The sequence below is a fragment of the Bufo bufo genome, chromosome 2, assembly GCF_905171765.1.
Source record: "Bufo bufo chromosome 2, aBufBuf1.1, whole genome shotgun sequence".
Taxonomy (NCBI): domain Eukaryota; kingdom Metazoa; phylum Chordata; class Amphibia; order Anura; family Bufonidae; genus Bufo; species Bufo bufo.
In genome coordinates, this window is record NC_053390.1 from 487,497,584 (window position 1) to 487,518,608 (window position 21,025).

A 21,025-nucleotide genomic window follows, 5' to 3' on the forward strand; every position below is an offset into this window, starting at 1 on the left:
TTATTGGCTACACTATGCCACATGGTTGGCCACTCTGGTGTGTATATATGTCTGCTCACTTTTTGTATCTGTATACTTGATAAAGGCTATTGCATAGCCGAAACGTCGTATCCTCTTGTGTGTGCACTCTTGGTTTCTCATAGTCACACCGGACATGCTGCTGTGAACCTTTTTTTTTTTTTTTTTTTTTTTTTTTTTACTTTCTACCATTTCTTATGGGACTGCTGTGGATCGGTGGTCCTATCGTGGCTGGTACATTCCGGATTGGTCAGGAGGTCCATTTGTGCTGCTCTGCAACTGTCTTCTATCACTGTACAGGGTCAGGACAATGCAGCGCAGGCCAGAAAGATGGGAGCGCGACAGCTGAAGAGGAGCCATGGTGCACACCAGGGCAGGTAAATATTACCTGCGCTTGTGGCGCTTCGCTCCCCGCTCTTAATACATACTAGTGAGTGCTTCCATAATGGAAGCGCTCACTAGTATTCGTTTTATAAGACGCACGGACATTTGGGGGGAAAAAAGTGCGTCTTATAAAGCGAAAAATACTATGTGTAAAAAATTTTCTATTTTACAATTTTGTGCCTTTATTTTGGGAAGTGTGTGTGTGTGTGTGTGTGTGTGTGTGTGTATGTATATATATATATATATATATATATATATTATACACACTCCTCCAAAAAATAAAGGGAACACTTAAACAACACAATGTAACTCCAAGTCAATCACACTTCTGTGAAATCAAACTGTCTAGTTAGGAAGCAACACTGAGTGACAATCAATTTTACATGCTGTTGTGCAAATGGCATAGACAACAGGTGGAAATTATAGGCAATTAGCAAGACACCCCCAATAAAGGAGTGGTTCTGCAGGTGGTGACCACAGACCACTTCTCAGTTCCTATGCTTCCTGGCTGATGTTTTGGTCACTTTTGAATGCTGCCGGTGCTTTCACTCTAGTGGTAGCATGAGACTGAGTCTACAACCCACACAAGTGGCTCAGGTAGTGCAGCTTATCCAGGATGGCACATCAATGCGAGCTGTGGCAAGAAGGTTTGCTGTGTCTGTTAGCGTAGTGTCCAGAGCATGGAGGCGCTACCAGGAGACAGGCCAGTACATCAGGAGACGTGGAGGAGGCCGTAGGAGGGCAACAACCCAGCAGCAGGACCGCTACCTCCACCTTTGTGCAAGGAGGAACAGGAGGAGCACTGCCAGAGCCCTGCAAAATGACCTCCAGCAGGCCACAAATGTGCATGTGTCTGCTCAAACGGTCAGAAACAGACTCCATGAGGGTGATATGAGGGCCCGACGTCCACAGGTGGGGGTTGTGCTTACAGCCCAACACCGTGCAGGATGTTTGGCATCTGCCAGAGAACACCAAGATTGGCAAATTCACCACTGGCGCCCTGTGCTCTTCACAGATGAAAGCAGGTTCACACTGAGCACATGTGACAGACGTGACAGAGTCTGGAGACGCCGTGGAGAACGTTCTGCTGCATGCAACATCCTCCAGCATGACCGGTTTGGCATTGGGTCAGTAATGGTGTGGGGTGGCATTTCTTTGGAGGGCCGCACAGCCCTCCATGTGCTCGCCAGAGGTAGCCTGACTGCCATTAGGTACCGAGATGAGATCCTCAGACCCCTTGTGAGACCATATGCTGGTGCGGTTGGCCCTTGGTTCCTCCTAATGCAAGACAATGCTAGACCTCATGTGGCTGGAGTGTCAGCAGTTCCTGCAAGACTAAGGTATTGATGCTATGGACTGGCCCGCCCGTTCCCCAGACCTGAATCCAATTGAGCACATCTGGGATATCATGTCTCGCGCTATCCACCAACTCCTGCACCACAGACTGTCCAGGAGTTGGCAGATGCTTTAGTCCAGGTCTGGGAGGAGATCCCTTCAGGAGACCGTCCGCCATCTCAGCAGGAGCATGCACAGGCATTGTAGGGAGGTCATACAGGCACGTGGAGGCCACACACACTACTGAGCCTCCTTTTGACTTGTTTTAAGGACATTACATCAAAGTTGGATAAGCCTGTAGTGTGTTTTTCCACTTTAATTTTGAGTGTGACTCCAAATCCAGACCTCCATGGGTTAAAAAATTTGATTTCCATTTTTTAATTTGTGTGATTTTGTTGTCAGCACCTGCAACTATGTAAAGAACAAAGTATTTCAGAAGAATATTTAATTAATATTTAACTAATTCAGATCTAGGATGTTATTTTTGTGTTCCCTTTTTTTTGAGCAGTGTACTAAGACTTTTTTATTTATAAAAAAAAATACCAAATTTACAAAAAAGTTGCAATTTTATCTGCTTTTAAAATCCTGTAGATAGTGATACCTCATATAGTTATTACTTTAAATTTCCTATATGTCTACTACATGTTTGGATTATCTTGTAAATTTATATTTTCTTTTTTTTGGGACGTTAGAAGTTTAGAAGCAATTAATTTTTTTTTGGAAAATTTCCAAAACCCAATTTTTAAGGACCAGTTCTGTTCTGAAGTCACTTTGTGAGGGTTACATAATAGAAACCACTCATAAATGGCCCCACTTTAGAAACTACACCCATCAAGGTATTCAAAACTGATTTTACATACTTTGTTAACCCTTTTCTGCTAACAAAGCAAGGGTTAACAGTCAAACTAAACTCAATATTTATTACCCTAAGGCCTCATGCACACGACCGTTGTTTTGGTCCGCATCCGTGCCGCAGTTTTTTTTGCGGCTTGGATGTGGACCCATTCACTTTAAAGGGGCCGCAAAAGATGTGGACAGCACTCCGTGTGCTTTCCGCATCCGTTGCTCTGTTCCGTGGCCCCGCAAAAAAAAAAAGACATGTCCTATTCTTGTCCGTTTTGCGGACAAGAATAGGCATTTCTACAATGGGCTTCTGTTTTTTGCGGACCGCAGGAGGCTTAATTCTGTAGTTTACAGAAACACCCCATATGTGGTCAGAAACTGCTGTACGAGCACATGGCAGGACGCAGAAGGAAAGGAACGCCATATGGTTTTTGGAGGGCAGATTTCACTTGGATAAATTTAAGTTGCCATATCACATTTGATGACCCCCCCCCCCCAGATCCACCCCTAGAGTAAAAACTCCAAAAGATGACCCCATTTTGGAATCTACAGGATAAGTTGGCAGTTTTGTTGGCACTATTTTAGGGTACATATGATTTTTGGTTGCTCTATATTGCACTTTTTGTGAGGCAAGGAAACACTAAATAGCTGTTTTGGCACTGTTATTTTTTGTTATTTACAATGTTCATCTGACAGGTTAGATCATGTGGTATTTTTATAGAGCAGGTTGTTACGGGTGCGACAATACCAAATCAGAATTTTTTGGGTTTATTTCAGTTTTACAAAATAAAGCATTTTTGAAAAATATTATATTTTTTTCTTTGTTTCTCCTTATTCTGAAAGCCATAGTTTAATTTTTATTTTTTGGGTGACTTTTTTTTATATAGGGGCTCATTTTTTTGGTATGAGATGGCGGTTTGATTGGTACTATTTTGGGGAAAAAACGCCTTTTTGATCGCTTGGTAGTACACTTTTTGTGATGTAAGGTGACAAAAAATGGCTTTTTTTTACACCTTTTTTATATATTTTTTTACAGTGTTCATCTGAGGGGTTTAGGTCATGAGATATTTTCATAGAGCTGGTTCTTACGGATCCGGCGATACCTAATATATGTGTACTTTTTTATTTATTTTAACAAAATAATAGCATTTTAGAAGAAATTTTTTTTTTTGTGTCTGCATAGTCTGAGCTTTTTTTTTTTTTGGGCGATTGTCTCATGTAGGGGCAATTTTTTTTTGCAGCATGAGGTGACAGTTTGGTACCATTTTGGCGTACATATGACTTTTTTGATTCCTTTTATTACATTTTTTGTGAAGTGAGGTGGGCAAAATTTTAATTTCATCATCGTTTTTTAAAATTATTATTTTTTTTTATATGGCGTTTACCGTGCCAGGAAAGTAACATGACCCTTTCATAGATCCGGTTGTTACGGACGCGGTGATATCAAACATGTCTATTTATTTTTTATTTTTTTTATCGGTGTTAAATGTGCAGCTATAAGAAGAATTTTTATTTTATTTTTACTTTTTTTTTTTTTTTTACCCAGACCCACTTGGTTCATGAAGATCCAGTGGGTCTGATGACTATATAATAAACTACAGTACATTATATAGTGTACTGTAGTGTATTTAGACTTTACACAAAGGCTGAGCTACACCATGGCAAGCGGGAGGCTGTGAAGGTGTCCAGTTGCCATGGTAACCATCAGCCGCTGCCACAACAGAGTAGAGGCTGATGGGGGATGGAGCGGCCCCCTCCCTCTGTAATCCCATCAAGTATCGGGTGGCTGTGTTCTGCCAGATTCCTATACCTTGAAAGAACGCTATACCGGAAGTAACGCGGCCGCACAGGAACCAGCTGGAGGAGGGTGTGTGCGGCGCTGTACAAGCGCCCATCTACTGGATTAGCAAAAAATCATTGCAGCGCCGTGGGAGAAGGCCTTCATGTGCAAAACCGTACACCCTGCGTGCGCACTTAGGGGTAGGTAGATTTTCCAGCGCAAAATGTTCTATCAGATCTACCTACCCCTAAGTGTGCATGTGTGGTGTTCGGTGTCGGAGGATCGCGCGCGCGCCTACCCGCTTGCTCAGTGGGGCCAGCAATAAAATGAGGGGGCACTTTGGGGGGGTGGGTATTATATCTACATCTTGGAAGATTCTGATCTCCACAGTCATGAACTGTGGAGATCAGAACCTTTCAGACGGCATTAGAAGACACGGCTGCACTTCCTCACAACAGGGGAGAAGAGGCGGCGTGAAGGGGACACATGCCCGGCATCCATCTGGCCGCACACTCAGTTCATGGCGGACTGCTGGAAAGTTTGAGTTGTCCTCCGCACTGTATTTGCCATGTTACAGGAGAGCGGGGCCGTTCCTCCGTGCAGGGCTGGTGCAAGGATTTTTGCCACCCTAGGCAAAAGCTAATTTTGCCGCGCCCATTGACCTGCCCCTTTTTTTGTCGGCCACCTATTTAATGATTGTTGCATGCAACATTTTACTTGACCAGCTAATTTTAGATATTCTACAGCAGTCCCGTTACATAGCCGCCCTGAATTTTCTGCTGCGGAAAAGTGGCAAAATCTGAAGAAGGGGGCCCTTAGACTGAGGCTGCACGGGGCCAAAGATCACTACGTAGTAGGGCAGTGTTCTAACATTACGGAATTGAATGGGGTTTTCTTCTTCTCACTTGCTGGGGCAGCTGCGTGCAGTGTGCGGGGCGACTACCTGCAGAGCCCTCACCCACTGCTCTGTCCACAGATCCTGGTCCTCCACAGCCCTGGCATCAGCCTCCCATGTGCTATGTACAGTATGTGCTCACCATCCAATCAGACCAGGTGCCATGTGTCATGTGTGTGCCTGTTTACTACACCCGGGCAATGGCACAGCAGCACCGCTCTGTTACTTGCACACCGGCTGATGTGCACTAGTGTCTATGGAGTGAAGAGGAGGCATTCCTGTGGTGAACTATCCACCAGGAGGCTGAGCCCAGCCAAGAGACTACATAAAAACTTCCCCTAACTCCGTACATGGCACCATGCCCACCTTTCCAGGCTGTGCCTGATGTAGCATCCCTATGTCCGGCAATGACACCCACCCCTGACAGCCTGCACTTACCGGAGTACAGTCCCAACGCCACAGCTGGCAGAAGTCCAACCAAAGTCAGCAGGCAACTTGTAAACACTTTCCCCATGGCGGCTCCACTGCCCAGCGCGACTGATAAGTCTCCTCAATCGCAACCGGAAAAGTTGCGCCTCTGACTGCACTGAAGTTTGGAGGCTCCCGGTGCCTATAGTCCTGTGGGTGGGGAGCGTGACTAGCCCCATGCACACAGTAGTGACAACACAACACAACACAGCTGGGCACTGGCGCTGGATAAGTGTCACTACATGGTGGCGGGCTTGTGCTGGATCTGCGGATGCTGATGCGCTGGGCTTTCTGGTGCGCTGTGGCTCTGCGGCGGAGGCTAGGACCCTGGACACAGTACAAGCGCCGGATGGAGGGGGGGCGGGAGATGGGGTTACGTGAGGCTGGGGGGCAGAGGCATACTGGGCATGCGCTGCGATGATGAGGAAAAGCAGCGCATGCGCATTTACTCTGCAGGCATGGACGAAGCTCCTCCATGTCGCGTGCAGCCATGGACGAACTGGCTGCACGGCAGAGCGGGGCTTAGGGGGTATGGCTTCAGGTTGTATTAAAAACGGGCAAATCTACTTAGACATATATTAGGAAATGTACTTTTTCCTTGCCTCCCACACAGTAGTAGAAATTACACAGAGTGGCCATCCCCTTTAAGAAAGGGAAAGAAGGAATTAAAATGGCTAACAAGCCACAAATGGCACTTGAAATAAAACTATTATATCTAAGGCATACACAGCAGCCACTTATTTCAAGGTTTATTCTGCTTATAACATGTAGTGCTGGCGCTCCGTAAATTTCTGTGGGAGAGCCGGGGATGGTAGAGTACAGTGCTCTGCTCTCTGGCACTCACCTCCAACCAGCCACTCCATCCATTTAAGGGGGCTCCACAGGGTACAGGGCCTTTGTTCTCATTGATTGGGGTTCCAGTGGTAAGTGGATCTGATAGTTTTCCTCTCCTTTTGCTAGCCAATAACTTGTTATAGCCAGAATACCCCTTTAATAATGGCCTATCCTGTACTATTTAGACAGAAAAATCATTGAGTGCTTTGCCACATAAGCCAAAATTCTTAATGGTTTATGTAAAAACTTGAACAGGTGATTTTCTGATGGTAAGTTCCCTTTAATGGGTGACTAGTTTAACCTCCCTGGCGGTATGATTGTCAGGAATTTTGTACCAAAAGTGGTACAATTTTTTTTTTGCATAAATATTTTATGGGCACAAATGACAGTAAAATGGCAAACAAGGGGCACTGTACAGTCATCAAATGTCAGATCTGAGGTTATACAGTGTAATCCTCTCAGATTACGCTGTATAACCTCTTTTATGTGTGTCACTTTTTATGTTTATATTTATTTGAATTTCCCGCCCAGTTCCGCTCCCATGCGCAGCTGCTGCTCACGGAATGGAACCAGGAAGTCAAATGCCGGCCGGTGTTCTGCCAGATCTCTATACCTTGCGAAAAGTCTATACTGGAAGTGAAGCAGCCGCACAGGAATCAGCTGGAGGAGGGTGTGCGCTGTGCAAGCGCACATCCACTGGCTTAGGAAAGAATCGTTGCAGCGCCGAGATAGAAGTACTTCGTGCACCGCACGTGCACACTTAGGGGGTATAGAGATTTTGCAGCGCACAATGTTGCATCAGATCTCCCTACCCCTGAGTGCGCACACGCTCACAAATCATCAGATCAAATCAGGATGTACTGCAACTGATTTGTGCGCACTCAGGGGTAGGGAGATCTGATGCAACATTGCGCGCTGCAAAATCTCTATACCCCTAAGTGTGCACAAAGTACTTCTATCTCGGTGCTGCTACGATTCTTTCCTAAGCCAGTGGGTGTGCGCTTGCGCAGCGCCGCGCACACCCTCCTGCAGCTGATTTCTGTGCGGCCGCGTCACTTCCAGTATAGACTTTTCGCATACAACAAAATACCCCCTCCCTCAGCATCCATGCAGCTGCCCCCCGCGGTGTACAATCCCTCACAGCACATCAACAGTTTCAGTACAAAATAAGTTACTAAATCAGTAGGTTCTGCGTACTTCTACAACGCTGAAGGAGTTTTTTTAGTTCACTCCCCGTGCTGCTGACCCTAGCGAGCTCCATGATGCATGTGAAAAAGAGCGCGGCTCTCCCGTTTCCGATCCACGTGATCTAGGAGTGCCACGTGATGTTATGACGTCAGCAGGTCCTTCCCGAATATACTATTTAGCCATTACCTATAGAGATCTGACAGAACACTGGCGCTCTTAGCGGAGGACATCGCCGGATCGCCAGCAGAAGGTGAAGGGACTCTGCAATGTTACCCTGAGCGTTACTCAGGGTTACTGCTCCTGGCAGCGAAAATTAACCCGGAGTCACGCTCGGGAATACCGTCAGGGAGGTTAACAAAGGTTAATCTTGGTAGCTATTCAAACTGACTTTACCTGCAGATTTTATTGCGGAAGGGGTTATGAACCATATTGCTCAGCATTGTGCGACCATGACATTAACTCTATGAAATCTGTACTGTTCTGCAGATGGAGCTTAGTGATAACAGAATTTCAGGTGGTCTGGAAGTGCTTGCAGAGAGGACACCAAATTTAACACACTTGAATCTCAGTGGGAACAAGATTAAAGACATAAACACTCTGGAACCACTTGTGAGTACATGGAAACATTGGATTTGTTTTAGTAACTTAGAGGAGCTGTCGCCGCTTATTATGCCTTATAACTACTTGCATTCCCCATGTAATTCTGGGGCATCTATTCTTATGACTGTGCCGTTGCTTTATTTCTTCTAGAAGTTATGAATTGCCTCTTGCTAACTGCAAGGACACTCCACCAACTGATAACACAAAGCTAGATGTAGGGTTGTTGCGGGTATCGAAATTTCGATACCCAATCGATACTTTTGTCCCGGTATGATTTCCAATTTTTTCGATACTGGTCTGCGCTGCTGCGGAGTCTAGTATCTCTGAACATGTTCCCTCAGCAGCACAGGGGAGAAGGAAGCAGTCTCTCCCTCCCCCCTGTGCCGCTGCCACCAATGAATGGAGAGAGGGGTGGAGGAGGAGCAGGCGCACTGCGCCAACAATGATGGGACTTTTCTTCCACAGAGCGGAGCCCAGAGATGTCCCTGCACTTACTATTATTCCTGGGCACTGCTCCGTTCACCCGCTGTACCCGCATTACTGTCTCCTCTCCTGCTCCATTTGCCAATTACTATCGGAGCAATGGTGAGTAGAGATCAGCTTCTCTAGTGGGCGTTCCTTCTCCCTGCGCTGCGCTGTGATTGGACAGCGCTACAGCCAGGGAGAAGGAATGCCCACTAGAGAATCTGATGTCTCCTCCCCATTGCTCCGATAGTAATTAGCATATGGAGCAGGAGAGGAGACCGTAATGGGGCACAGCGGGCGAACGGAGCGGCGCCCAGGAATAATAAGTGCAGGGACAACTCTGGGAGCCGCTCTGTGTAGCCTAATACTTAGACTACTTTATATGGGTCCAGACTTTAGCACATAATACAGGAGGCGGGTGCCAGCAGCAGAATCTCATTGCCGGCACCCTGCCGCTGATCTGCCAGTACCCGCCTCCTGTATTAAGGGGTAATTATCATTGGTGGCGCAATGCGGCCCCTCAACCCCCCACCCCATTAAAATCATTGGTGGCACCATGCCCCCTCCCCCCACCCCCCAGTATTAAAATCATTGGTGGCAGTGGCCACAGGGTCCTCTCCCCTCCCCCTCATTGGTGCAGTGGCAGCTTCTGATCGGAGCCCCAGCAGTGTAAGCCTGGGGCTCCGATCGGTTACCATGGCAGCCATGACGCTACTGAAGCCCTGGCTGCCATGGTAACATTCCTGATGCTGTGTGCACAGAGCAGCAGGGACAGTGTGAAGTCCTATTCACCCTGATAGAGCTCTATCAGGGTGAATAGGACAAGGGATGAAAAAAATCCCAGATTCTAGCCCCTAAGGGGGGAAATAGTTATTAAATAAAAAGTGTAAAAAAAATTAATAAAAAGTTAAAAACACAAATATTAAGTATGAATCACCCCCTTTCCAAATTTCACATATAAAATGTATAAACAATAAATAAACATATCAAATATCGGCAAGTCAGAAGAGTCCAAACTATTAAAATATAAAAAAAAATCTATGCGGTGAACGCCGGAACAGAAAAAATAAAAACTGTGCAATTCGCCATTTTTTTTAAAATGCGGAATGCACGTGGCTTTTTTGGTTTATTTTTTAGCGTTGTATCGAGTATCGCAATACTTTTTTATGGTATCGAAACCGAATAAAAATTCTAGCTAGATGTTAATTTCAGAATGGTGGTAATTCATTCCTAATTTTTTGTAAGGAAAATGGAAGGAACGGCACAACATACTTGTATAAGATGATTAAGAATTGACATGGGGAATGTGTGTTGCTAAAGCAAACATGTCAGAGGTACTCCAATGGAAATGGCTGCTCTTTCGTGTTTAGGTGTGTAAAATGTATGGCTGTGTTTATTAATGGCTTATACTAAGGCTAGAACATCAAATGGTCTTTCAACAAACTGCATAAATCACTAGTGAATATAAGTTCTGTAGTTTTAACAGGGAAATATCTCCCTACCACTATTCCCCCCCTCCCTAATGTCTTGCAGCCTGCCAGGGGCTTCCACAGGTATATTCTTATTGAGGCCTGTGGGTGGCAGTGCTCCATCGGAACATATCTCCCATAGGCTGCATTCTTAAAGGGAACCTGTCATCAACTTTTTGCTGACCTCACTGAGGGCAGCATAAATTTGTGACAGATATGTTGATTTCATCAGTGTGTCACTCATGAGCTAAAAGTGGTTGCTGAGAAGCAGCATCATAATCATTGCGCACAGCACTTGAAGAGTCAAATCTACTTGAGAAGAGTCATGGTTATTCATAATCTCCTGCGCTACCGCCCACGTTCTTCTTTCTTTTTCTTTCTTTTTCTTCTTTTTCTTTCTTTTTCTTTCTTTTTCTTTCTTTTTCTTTCTTTTTCTTCCCCCACACTTCAGCATTGATCGGTCACATATGACTTTTCATGTTGTACTCCAATGTATGCCATTGACTCCAAAACTCTTCAAATTTTTACCGCAACCACGTTTCGTAAATACCATTTTTTTCATGTTAGCATCGTGTTTTACTTTATTCCAGAACTCCTCCAGTCTCGGGAACTGCTTGTATCCAATGTAATGCTATGAGTTTCCTGGCTACATATAGTAATCTTCCCACCGCTACCCTATCTGGTTCATCCACTCCAATCTCGGACATATAACCTAGAATACAAATCTTTGGCTCACGAGGTACTTGTATTAGGAAGGTTCTGTGTATAAGCTCTAGTACATTCGTCCAGAAACCAACTAATCTTGGGCACTGCCATATCATGTGTATTATATCTGCTGGTTCCATCTGACATTTTGGACATCTTGCATCCGTCCTGATGCCAATATGATGTAAAAACACTGGGGTTTTGTAGACCCTATGTATAATAATTTTGACAGTTTCCCACTTTCACTTAAAGACGTTTTAGGTACAGCTTCTAGGATGTCCTCCCATTGTTCTTTGGAGATCTCCCTGACCTCATTCTCCCACCTTTTCATTCTGGATAGTGGATATGCTTCCAGGAATTTGTCTAAAAGCATTTGATAGATCATGTAAATAAGTCCCTTTTTATCTCCTTTCCCAACTATCAACCATAGGGTGGTGTCTGTGTATCACGATATTATTTTTATGCATTTCATTAAATGCATGCCTTATTTGTAAGTATTGATAAAAGCTACTTTTTGGTAAATTGTAGGTCTCTCTCTTGGTGAATGTTCTAAACACCCCTTGTCAACCAAGTCACTCCTTTATTCTGCCAGGTTTTAAATCTCTTTAGAGGGAGGAATTCTGGGAGGATGTGCTTATTCCATAAGGGAGTAAACTCTGTTATCCCATAACCCCTCTCAATTGTTTTGATTTTTCCCATACTTTCCTCATTCATATAAGTGGAGTACGTTTATCTAAAATCGGTAGTCCTGACCCTCCTAATATCCACAGGAGCTCCTTTCCACCCAATTTACGCTGCAAAATTTTGCCTGTCATATCTGTTATTCCCAGATCTATCCACCCCTGAAATGTGACCGGGCCGCCAGATTGTATATCCAGGGATTGGGCAATGACAGGCCCCCCTCTGTTTTCGTGTGTTGTAAGGTTTCCATTTTAATTCTAGGTGGACTTTTTTTTCCATACCAGCTCCCTGAAAATGGAATTGATTCTCTGGAACCTATTTAGTGGTAACCATATCGGGGCGTTATGAAGCAAGTATAATAGTTGGGGCATCATAATCATTTTTATGAGGTTAATTCTCCCCACTACTGACAGGAACAGTTTACACCATGTCCTATTCTGGATTTTAAACTTTGGAAGCAACTGTTAGATTTGTCTCCTCAAAGTCTTCCAGCTTAGGAGATATGTTAATCCCCAGGTATTTGATGGTTTTAACACAAGGAATATTGTTTTCCTTAGCAACTTTCGAGGAAATTTGACCATCTGGAAACATGAGTGACGATTTATGCCAGTTTATATTCAACCCAGACATCTTACTGAAATTGCCAATTGGCGACATGGCCTCTGACAGAGATGCCGACGTATCCCCCCCAAAAATAGCAGTGTCATCAGCGTGCATTGCTATTTTATTGTGGTCTGATCCATATTTAAAACCTTGGATTCCTGGGGAGCAGCGTACTGCTGCTGCAAGTGGCTCGATCGCTATTGCAAACAATAGAGGGGACAGTGGGCATCCCTGCCGAGTCCCCCTAGCCAACCTCAACATTGAAGACATTCCCCCGTTGGCTCTAATGCGCGCTCTTGGATGATATAGCGTTTGCACCCATTTAATAAAACACTGACTAAAACCCATTGTCTTTAGCGTACACCAGATATCTGCTATCAAAAGCCTTAGTGACAGGATTGCCCCATCTCCCCCATTATTAGCCTCAATCTGTCCCAGGCTTGGGTAACACCACAAGAAGTGCTTCCTGCATGGAATCAGGGAGACAACCCACCTCTGAAGAATGGAGAACATTCAGCAGCTCAGGGAGTAACACCCCTTGGAATTTTTTTTATATACCTCGGTTTGGAGCCAGTCAGTGCCTGGAGCCTAATTTGCCATGGTATTTAATGCTGTATCTAATTCTTCCAGGCTTAAAGGGGCTTCCTACATTTCCCTATCTTCATGTGATAATTTGGGTAGATCAATCCTACCCAGAAACTCTACGATTTCTGTCTCTGTACAAGATGATTTGGATGTATATAGAGAAGAGTAAAAGCACTCCAGAGTCTCCAGGATCTCCCCTGTACCCTTCCTACTCTGCCCTTTCTCATTAATTCAGGAATACAGAGAGATCCCTGCTGGGCCTTAAAGATTACCGAAAGCAGATGCCCCACTTTTTCTCCTTCCTCGAAAAAGCGTTTATAAAATTGCCTCTTTTCTATCTGCACAACTGACATCTCAAGTCCTCTTGTGCTATCTTTAAGTGTGTACTAGAGGGCAATGAGGGAGCCAAAACAAATGCTAGCTCAGCTTCTTTTACCCTTTCATGCATATGGACGTCCACTTCCCTAGATCGGGTTTTGTTTACTAATAGATTGGATCAATATCCCTCTTAAAAAAAAATAAAAAACTCTTCATTGCATCCCATATAGTGTGCATAGAGGCCGTACCTGCATTAACCCCTTCCCGACTGTAATCTGTATATATACGTGATAGCTGCACATGCCCCGTGCAGCTATTACGTCTATAAACGTCAAGACAGTTCTTTAATCCAAGCGCTGCAAAACGCTTGGATTAAAGCTTCTGCCCCTGCCCTGCTGCTGTCACGGACAGCATACAGTTCAGTATTGCCGGCAAGGGACCAGTCAGAGTGGCCCCTTGCCGACAATCGATCCGATTGGTTAGTCTGCACAGACTAACCAATCGGATCGCGGCAGTGAAAAAATGCCGGTTTCAGGCTCTGAAAGCAGGTAGTGTTCCTCATGCCCCCCAATCTGTGCCCCCCCCCCCGATCTGTGCCCCTCTCCTGCGCTCATCTCCTGCCTTCTGCGGTCCGCCCCCTCCCCATGCATTAGTCCTGCCCCAGCCTCCCTCAATGGCATGCTGGTGGCCGAATCACCCCGGACCCCCCCCCCCCCTTTCCAGCGCTGCCCCCGATCCTGTGCCCCCGCTGTGTGTGATGGCGGCGGCTCCATTCCTGAGCCGCCGCCATCAGCAGAGAGTGTCAGCTCTATGCTGACACTCTGCTGTAACCCCATAGATGCCGCGTCAGCGGCATCCATGGGGTTAATAGGGGGAGGGGGCTCCCTCTCTCTACCATCGGGGCTGCTGCGCTGCGATTGCAGCGCCCGAAGGTTGCCATGGCAACCGGACGCTTTCCAAAAGCGTCCGCTGTTGCCACCTACAGGGCATCTGATTGTATTATACTTTGCAATGCAAGAGCATTGCAAAGTATAGTTCAGCCATCAGCCCCACTGGATCTTCAAGATCCAAGAGGGACTTGATAAAAAAAAAAGTAAAAATAAATAAATAAAAATGTAAAATTAAATTGCCTTTTCCTATTAAAAATAAAAATACACATATTAGGTATCACCGCGACCGTAACGACAGTCTCTAAATACACTGCTCAAAAAAAAAAAGGGAACACAAAAATAACACCTCCTAGATCTGAATTAATTAAATATTCTTCTGAAATACTTTGTTCTTTACATAGTTGAATGTGCTGACGACAAAATCACACAAAAAAAAAAAATGGAAATCAAATTTTTCAACCCATGGAGGTCTGGATTTGGAGTCCCACTCAAAATTAAAGTGGAAAAACACACTGCAGGCTGATCCAACTTTGATGTAATGTCCTTAAAACAAGTCAAAATAAAGCTCAGTAGTGTGTGTGGCCTCCACGTGCCTGTATGACCTCCCTACAACGCCTGTGCATGCTCCTGATGAGGTGGCGGACGGTCTCCTGAGGGATCTCCTCCCAGACCTGGACTAAAGCATCTGCCAACTCCTGGACAGTCTGTGGTGCAGACGTTGGTGGATAGAGCGAAACATGATGTCCCAGATGTGCTCAATTGGATTCAGGTCTGGGGAACGGGCAGGCCAGTCCATAGCATCAACGCCTTAGTCTTGCAGGAACTGCTGACACACTCCAGCCACATGAGGTCTAGCATTGTCTTGCATTAGGAGGAACCAAGTGCCAACCGCACCAGCATCTGGTCTCACAAGGGGTCTGAGGATCTCATCTCGGTACCTAATGGCAGTCAGGCTACCTCTGGCGAGCACATGGAGGGCTGTGCGGCCCTCCAAAGAAATGCCACCCCACACCATTACTGACCCAATGCCAAACCGGTCATGCTGGAGGATGTTGCAGGCAGCAGAACGTTCTCCACGGCGTCTCAAGACTCTGTCACGTCTGTCACATGTGCTCAGTGTGAACCTGCTTTCATCTGTGAAGAGCACAGGGCGCCAGTGGCGAATTTGCCAATCTTGGTGTTCTCTGGCAAATGCCAAACGTCCTGCACGGTGTTGGGCTGTAAGCACAACCCCCACCTGTGGACGTCGGGCCCTCATATCACCCTCATGGAGTCTGTTTCTGACCGTTTGAGCAGACACATGCACATTTGTGGCCTGCTGGAGGTCATTTTGCAGGGCTCTGGCAGTGCTCCTCCTGTTCCTCCTTGCACAAAGGCGGAGGTAGCGGTCCTGCTGCTGGGTTGTTGCCCTCCTACGGCCTCCTCCACGTCTCCTGATGTACTGGCCTGTCTCCTGGTAGCGCCTCCATGCTCTGGACACTACGCTGACTGACACAGCAAACCTTCTTGCCACAGCTCGCATTGATGTGCCATCCTGGATAAGCTGCACTACCTGAGCCACTTGTGTGGGTTGTAGACTCCGTCTCATGCTACCACTAGAGTGAAAGCACCGCCAGCATTCAAAAGTGACCAAAACATCAGCCAGGAAGCATAGGAACTGAGAAGTGGTCTGTGGTCACCACCTGCAGAACCACTCCTTTATTGGGGGTGTCTTGCTAATTGCCTATAATTTCCACCTGTTGTCTATCCCATTTGCACAACAGCATGTGAAATTGATTGTCACTCAGTGTTGCTTCCTAAGTGGACAGTTTGATTTCACAGAAGTGTGATTGACTTGGAGTTACATTGTGTTGTTTAAGTGTTCCCTTTATTTTTTTGAGCAGTGTATATCACATGATAGAGCCCGTCCGATAAACACCATAAAAAAATATTAAACTGTGTAAAAAAAAAGCCATTTTTGTCACCTTACATCACAAAAAGTGCAGCAGCAAGCGATCAAAAAGACTTATGACCCCCAAAATAGTACCAAACAAACAGTGACCTCATCCCGCAAAAAATTATACCCTATTTATGACAATCGCCCAAAAAATTAAAAAGCTATGGCTCTCAGACTATGGAGACACTAAAACATAATTTTTTTGGTTTCAGAAATGCTGCTATTGTGTAAAACTTAAATAAATAAAAAAGTATACATATTGGGTATTGCCACGTCCGTAACTATCTGCTCTATAAAACTGTCACATGACCCAACCCCTCAGATAAACGCTGTGAAAATAAATAAAAACTGTTCCAAAACACCCAATTTTTTGGTCACCTTGCCCCATAAAGTGTAATAATGAATGATCCAAAAATCCTATGTACCCAAAAATGGTACCAATAAAAACCAACTTTCTGCAAAAAACGAGCCCCTGCACAAGACGATCGGCAGAAAAATAAAAAACATATGGCGTTCAGAAAATGGACACACAAAAACATAATTTCTTTTTAAAAAATGCTTCATTATGTAAAACTGAAACAAACCAACAAAGAAAGTATACATATTTGATATCATTGCGTCCGTAACAACCTGCTCTATAAAAATAGCACATGATCTACCCTGTCGGATGAATCTTGTAAAAAAAAATAAATAAATAAATAAACGGTGCCAAAACAGCCATTTTTCGGTTACCTTGCCTCACAAAAAACTTAAAATAGAGCAATTAAAAATCATATGTACCCCAAAATAGTACCAATAAAACGGGCACCTTATCCCCTAGTTTCCAAAATAGGGTCACTTTTTGGGAGTTTCTACTGTAAGGGTGCATCAGGGGGGCTTTAAATGGGACAAGGCATCTAAAACCAGTCCAGCAAAATCTGCCTTCCAAAAACCACAATGCGTTCCTTTCCTTCTGCGCCCTGCCGTTTGCCCTTACATCAGTTTACGACCACATGTGGGGTGTTTCTGTAAACCGCAGAATCAGGGTAATAAATATTGAGTTTTGTTTGGCTGTTAACCCTCAATGTGTTAAAGAATTTTTTTTTATAAAATGGAAAATCTGCCAAAAAAGTGAAATTTAGAAATGTCCTCTCCATTTTCCTTTAATTCTTGTGGAGCACCTAAAGGGTTAACAAAGTTTGTAAAATCAGTTTGGAGTATCTTGAGGGGTGTAGTTTCTACAATGGGGTCATTTATGGGGGGTTTCCACTTTGTAAGCCCCACAAAGTGACTTTAGACCTGAACTGGTCCTTAAAAAGTGGGTTTTGGAAATTTTCTTAAAAATTTTAAGAACTGCTTCTAAACTTCTAAGCCTTCCAACGCCCTAAAAAAATAAAATGACATTTCCAAAATGATGCCAACATAAAATAGACATATAGGAAATGTTAAGTAATAAATATTTTATTAGGTATGACTTTCTGTTTTAGAAGCAGAGAAATTAAAATTTTGAAAATTGTGAATTTTTCAAAATTTTTGGTAAATTTGGGATTTTTTCATAGATAAAGGTGAAATATATTGACTCAAATTTTTGACTATCATGAAGTACAATATGTCACGAGAAAACAATCTCAGAATGGCTTGGATAAATAAGTGTTCCAAAGCTATTACAACATAAAGTGACGCATGTCAGATTTGTAAATTTTGACCTGGACACTGGGGCATCAATGACCCTTGGTCATGAAATGGTAAAGGAAAAAAATATTCCTTCAATGCAACCTCAATCTCTTTCATGTCCCCCAGTACTTGTAACCAGAAAACATTACACATCTTGGGTCCCTGACCAGTACCTGTGGATAGGAAAAATACGTACCTGGGATTTTACTTTCCTTGAGTACGGAGGCAGCACATCACGGGTTAATCCCATTCCCTTCAGTTTGTAGGACCGCCCACCTAGATAAATCAGAATAATTAATTGGTTAATTAGCTCCCAATATAAGGTAGCTACCCACATGCCTCATTGTGTTAAAAAAAAATAGATCCAGACACAAAATTCCATAACAAATATTTATTAGGGAGGGTATCGATGTGCTGCCTCCGTACTCAAGGAAAGTAAAATCCCAGGTACGTATTTTTCCTTTCCCTTTTCGTACTCCGGCAGCACATCACGGGATTTGCATAGATCCCAAAAGGGGGGTTTCCGCATCTAGTACTGCACTTAATACCCCAGTGCCGAAGGCTGAGCTCTTAGTATAGATGTCCAGGTGGTAGTGATTCGCAAAGGTCAGTGTTGAAGACCAAGATGCTGCGTTGCAGATGTCTTCTAGAGATGTTTGTTGTGCCCAGGATACTGCTGTGGCTCTTGTAGAGTGCCTTGACTGGAAACAGAGGAGGGATCCCCTCAAGTGCATATGCTTCCATAATTGTAGATTTAATCCACCTTGCAATGGTATGTTTGGATGGATATTGACCCCTTCTTGAGCCAGCATACAACAGGAGGAGGTTCTCTGCCTTTCTGAACTCCTTGGTTCTGAGAAGATAGATCTCAATTGCCCTCTTAACATCTAGTGTGTGTAGGACACTTTTTGTTGTTCATCAGAAGGGTCAGGAAAGAACGCTGGAAGGAAAGACTCTGTTAATGTTAGATGAAGATGAGACCTTCGGTTGAAAGAATGGCATGGTACGAAGTAGCACTCCATCTGGAAGAATTCTTAGGTACGGATGTTTAGAGGAAAGGGCTCGTAGCTCCCCCAACCGCTTTGCAGAAGTGATTGCCATTAGAAACGACACCTTATATGTAAGCCATTTGAAATCAGCTTGCTGGAGAGGCTCGAACGGAGAGGCTGTTTAATCTTCTGAGTACCACAGACAGGTCCCAGACTGGTATGGGTTCTCGGAAAGTAGGTCTTAACTTTTTTACTGCTTTAAAGAACCTGACAATGAGGGGGTGATGAATGACTTTGTTTTCAGTCATGGCATTGATCGCTGTCATATGTGCCCTTAATGTGTTGGGCTTGAGACCCTTTTGAAAACCGTCTTGAAGGAACTGCAGTATAGAAGAAATGTTAATGAATGAACAATTGGACTCACAGAGCCACTCTGAGAACTTATTCCAGATCTTGGCATACTTCTGATTAGTTGACTCCTTACGTGAGCAGAGAAGTGTAGTAATTACTGAGTCTGAGAGTCCTCTTTCTTCTAGAGCAGATCTTTCAGCCTCCAGGCTGTGAGGTGTAGTCTGTTTAGATGCTGATGATACAGACCCTCTTGCTGGACATCTGTAATACACAAATACAGGTAGCCAGTTACAATAAAGAAGACTATTGCAGGACTGCCTGACACAGGACAGGCAAGATTACCTCAACAATACCAGAGCTCTGCTGCCAGGCATGGGGCAGCGAGTATAACAAACAGCCACTTTAAATACTTACTGGCTGTGTCCAGCAGGTAGGAGGCGGCATGCGGGGTGACGTCAGACGCCCAGCGCCTGCATTCCACCATGCGCTTCCTTGTGCTCCATCACGCCGGCAAAACCGGAAGTTCGAATGTATCACTTCCGGTTGCCCGTGCGGTAAACGCTGCCTTCTAAAGCCTCAAAATGCCTGCAGAGCGCGTCCTGGAAAAACGCAGGAGCGAACGCTTAGGGCCAGGGAACCATACATGGCCAAAACGAATAAAAGAAAGGAAAAGAAACAAAAGCAGAAATCAGGCTACCTGATCCCAGGTAACCAACCGCTAGGTGTGCTTACTGAAGGACAATAAAAAAACAGAGACCTGTGGGTAGCTACCTTATATTGGGAGCTAATAACTAATTAATTCTGATTTATCTAGGTGGGCGGTCCTACAAACTGAAGGGAATGGGATTAACCCGTGATGTGCTGCCGGAGTACGTAAAGGGAAAAGGATAATTCCATTTTCAACTGGGATTGGTCAGACAGGGATCTAGGGAGGTAATCCGTGGAGTGTATTAACTGAAATATACTATTATTGATTAGGGCCAGATCTATTCTTGATAGGGAAGGAGTACATGGACTAACTGCATGAATGGCTAAATTCCGCTGGATGTTGAAGTCCCAAATATCTAACAGTCCTACCTCCGTCATGATGGTATGTAAGGAAGCTGGACCCGGTTGTCTGCCTGTATTGTGTATTCTACATCTGTCTACCCGCTCATCTGGCACATTATTAAAATCCCCAATTATTATCCAAGGAATCCCTGCATATTGAGCCAGGATATCTAATACAAGTCTCAGGGGGACCACTGAGAGGAGGGGGAATATAAACCCCTACCGAAATCATTATCACTCCATCCACATTAGAGTAAACATATGTTCCCGCTTACATTCAAACTGCGCACTTTTATGTATCAAGATGCTGACCCCTCTGGAATGTGAGGGAAAATACAGCATGCGCTGAGAAGCCCACCCACGTCGTCTTTACATTGTGCAGCGACTGCTTAGTCAAGTGGGTCTCTTGCAGACAATATATAGCTGGATGAAACCTCAGCAAATTAAATATACTTTGGCGTTTTAGTTGCATTGGCCATTCCCCTCACATTCCAGCTAATTATTTTAGTCATATGAGTCGTTATCCACTGTGCCCACAACCCTTGCCCTACTTCCGAAGGCCATACAATGCTGAAGCATGTTAACCCCTCCCGCCTAATTTAACCCCCCCCCCCCCCCCCCATAGCAAACTTCACGTAGAGTAACCAGTATTTGACCCCATAACCCGCCCAACATAATACGCAGCATAACCCAGTCCTGCATTAGAAATCGCACAGACTCGTGTCTTTTGAGACGGTCCCACAGGTTACTCACGCTCCTGCTGTTGGTACCGTTCAAGCAAACCTTTAGCTTTAGCCTTTCAGTTCTGTATTTCTGGAGCCGTTTTAACCTTTTCCCTCTAACATAAGAAATTAAACAGAAGGGAAAAGGAAGGGAGATGCACCTTATAACAAAAGGCGTCTTCCCCAGCTGGGATGAAAAAAACATATAAACAATATGTGTTAAGTCTTTCACCGGATCTTATCCTCAGGTGCCAATGTCCTTT

The 21,025-nt window shown here is 44.7% G+C and overlaps 1 protein-coding gene and 1 non-coding gene across 2 annotated transcripts in view; both read left to right on the forward strand.

Moving 5' to 3' along the window:
- Positions 1–21,025, forward strand: part of LOC120991633 (acidic leucine-rich nuclear phosphoprotein 32 family member B-like) — an 86,756-nt gene that overhangs the window by 34,905 nt on the left and 30,826 nt on the right. The window contains exon 3 of the mRNA XM_040420428.1: positions 8,232–8,354. Coding sequence (XP_040276362.1) covers positions 8,232–8,354 — 123 coding nt within the window. The remainder of the gene's footprint in view (positions 1–8,231; positions 8,355–21,025) is intronic.
- Positions 13,923–14,008, forward strand: LOC120992684. The gene has a single exon (XR_005777076.1). It is a non-coding gene; the product is annotated as a small nucleolar RNA SNORD71 (small nucleolar RNA).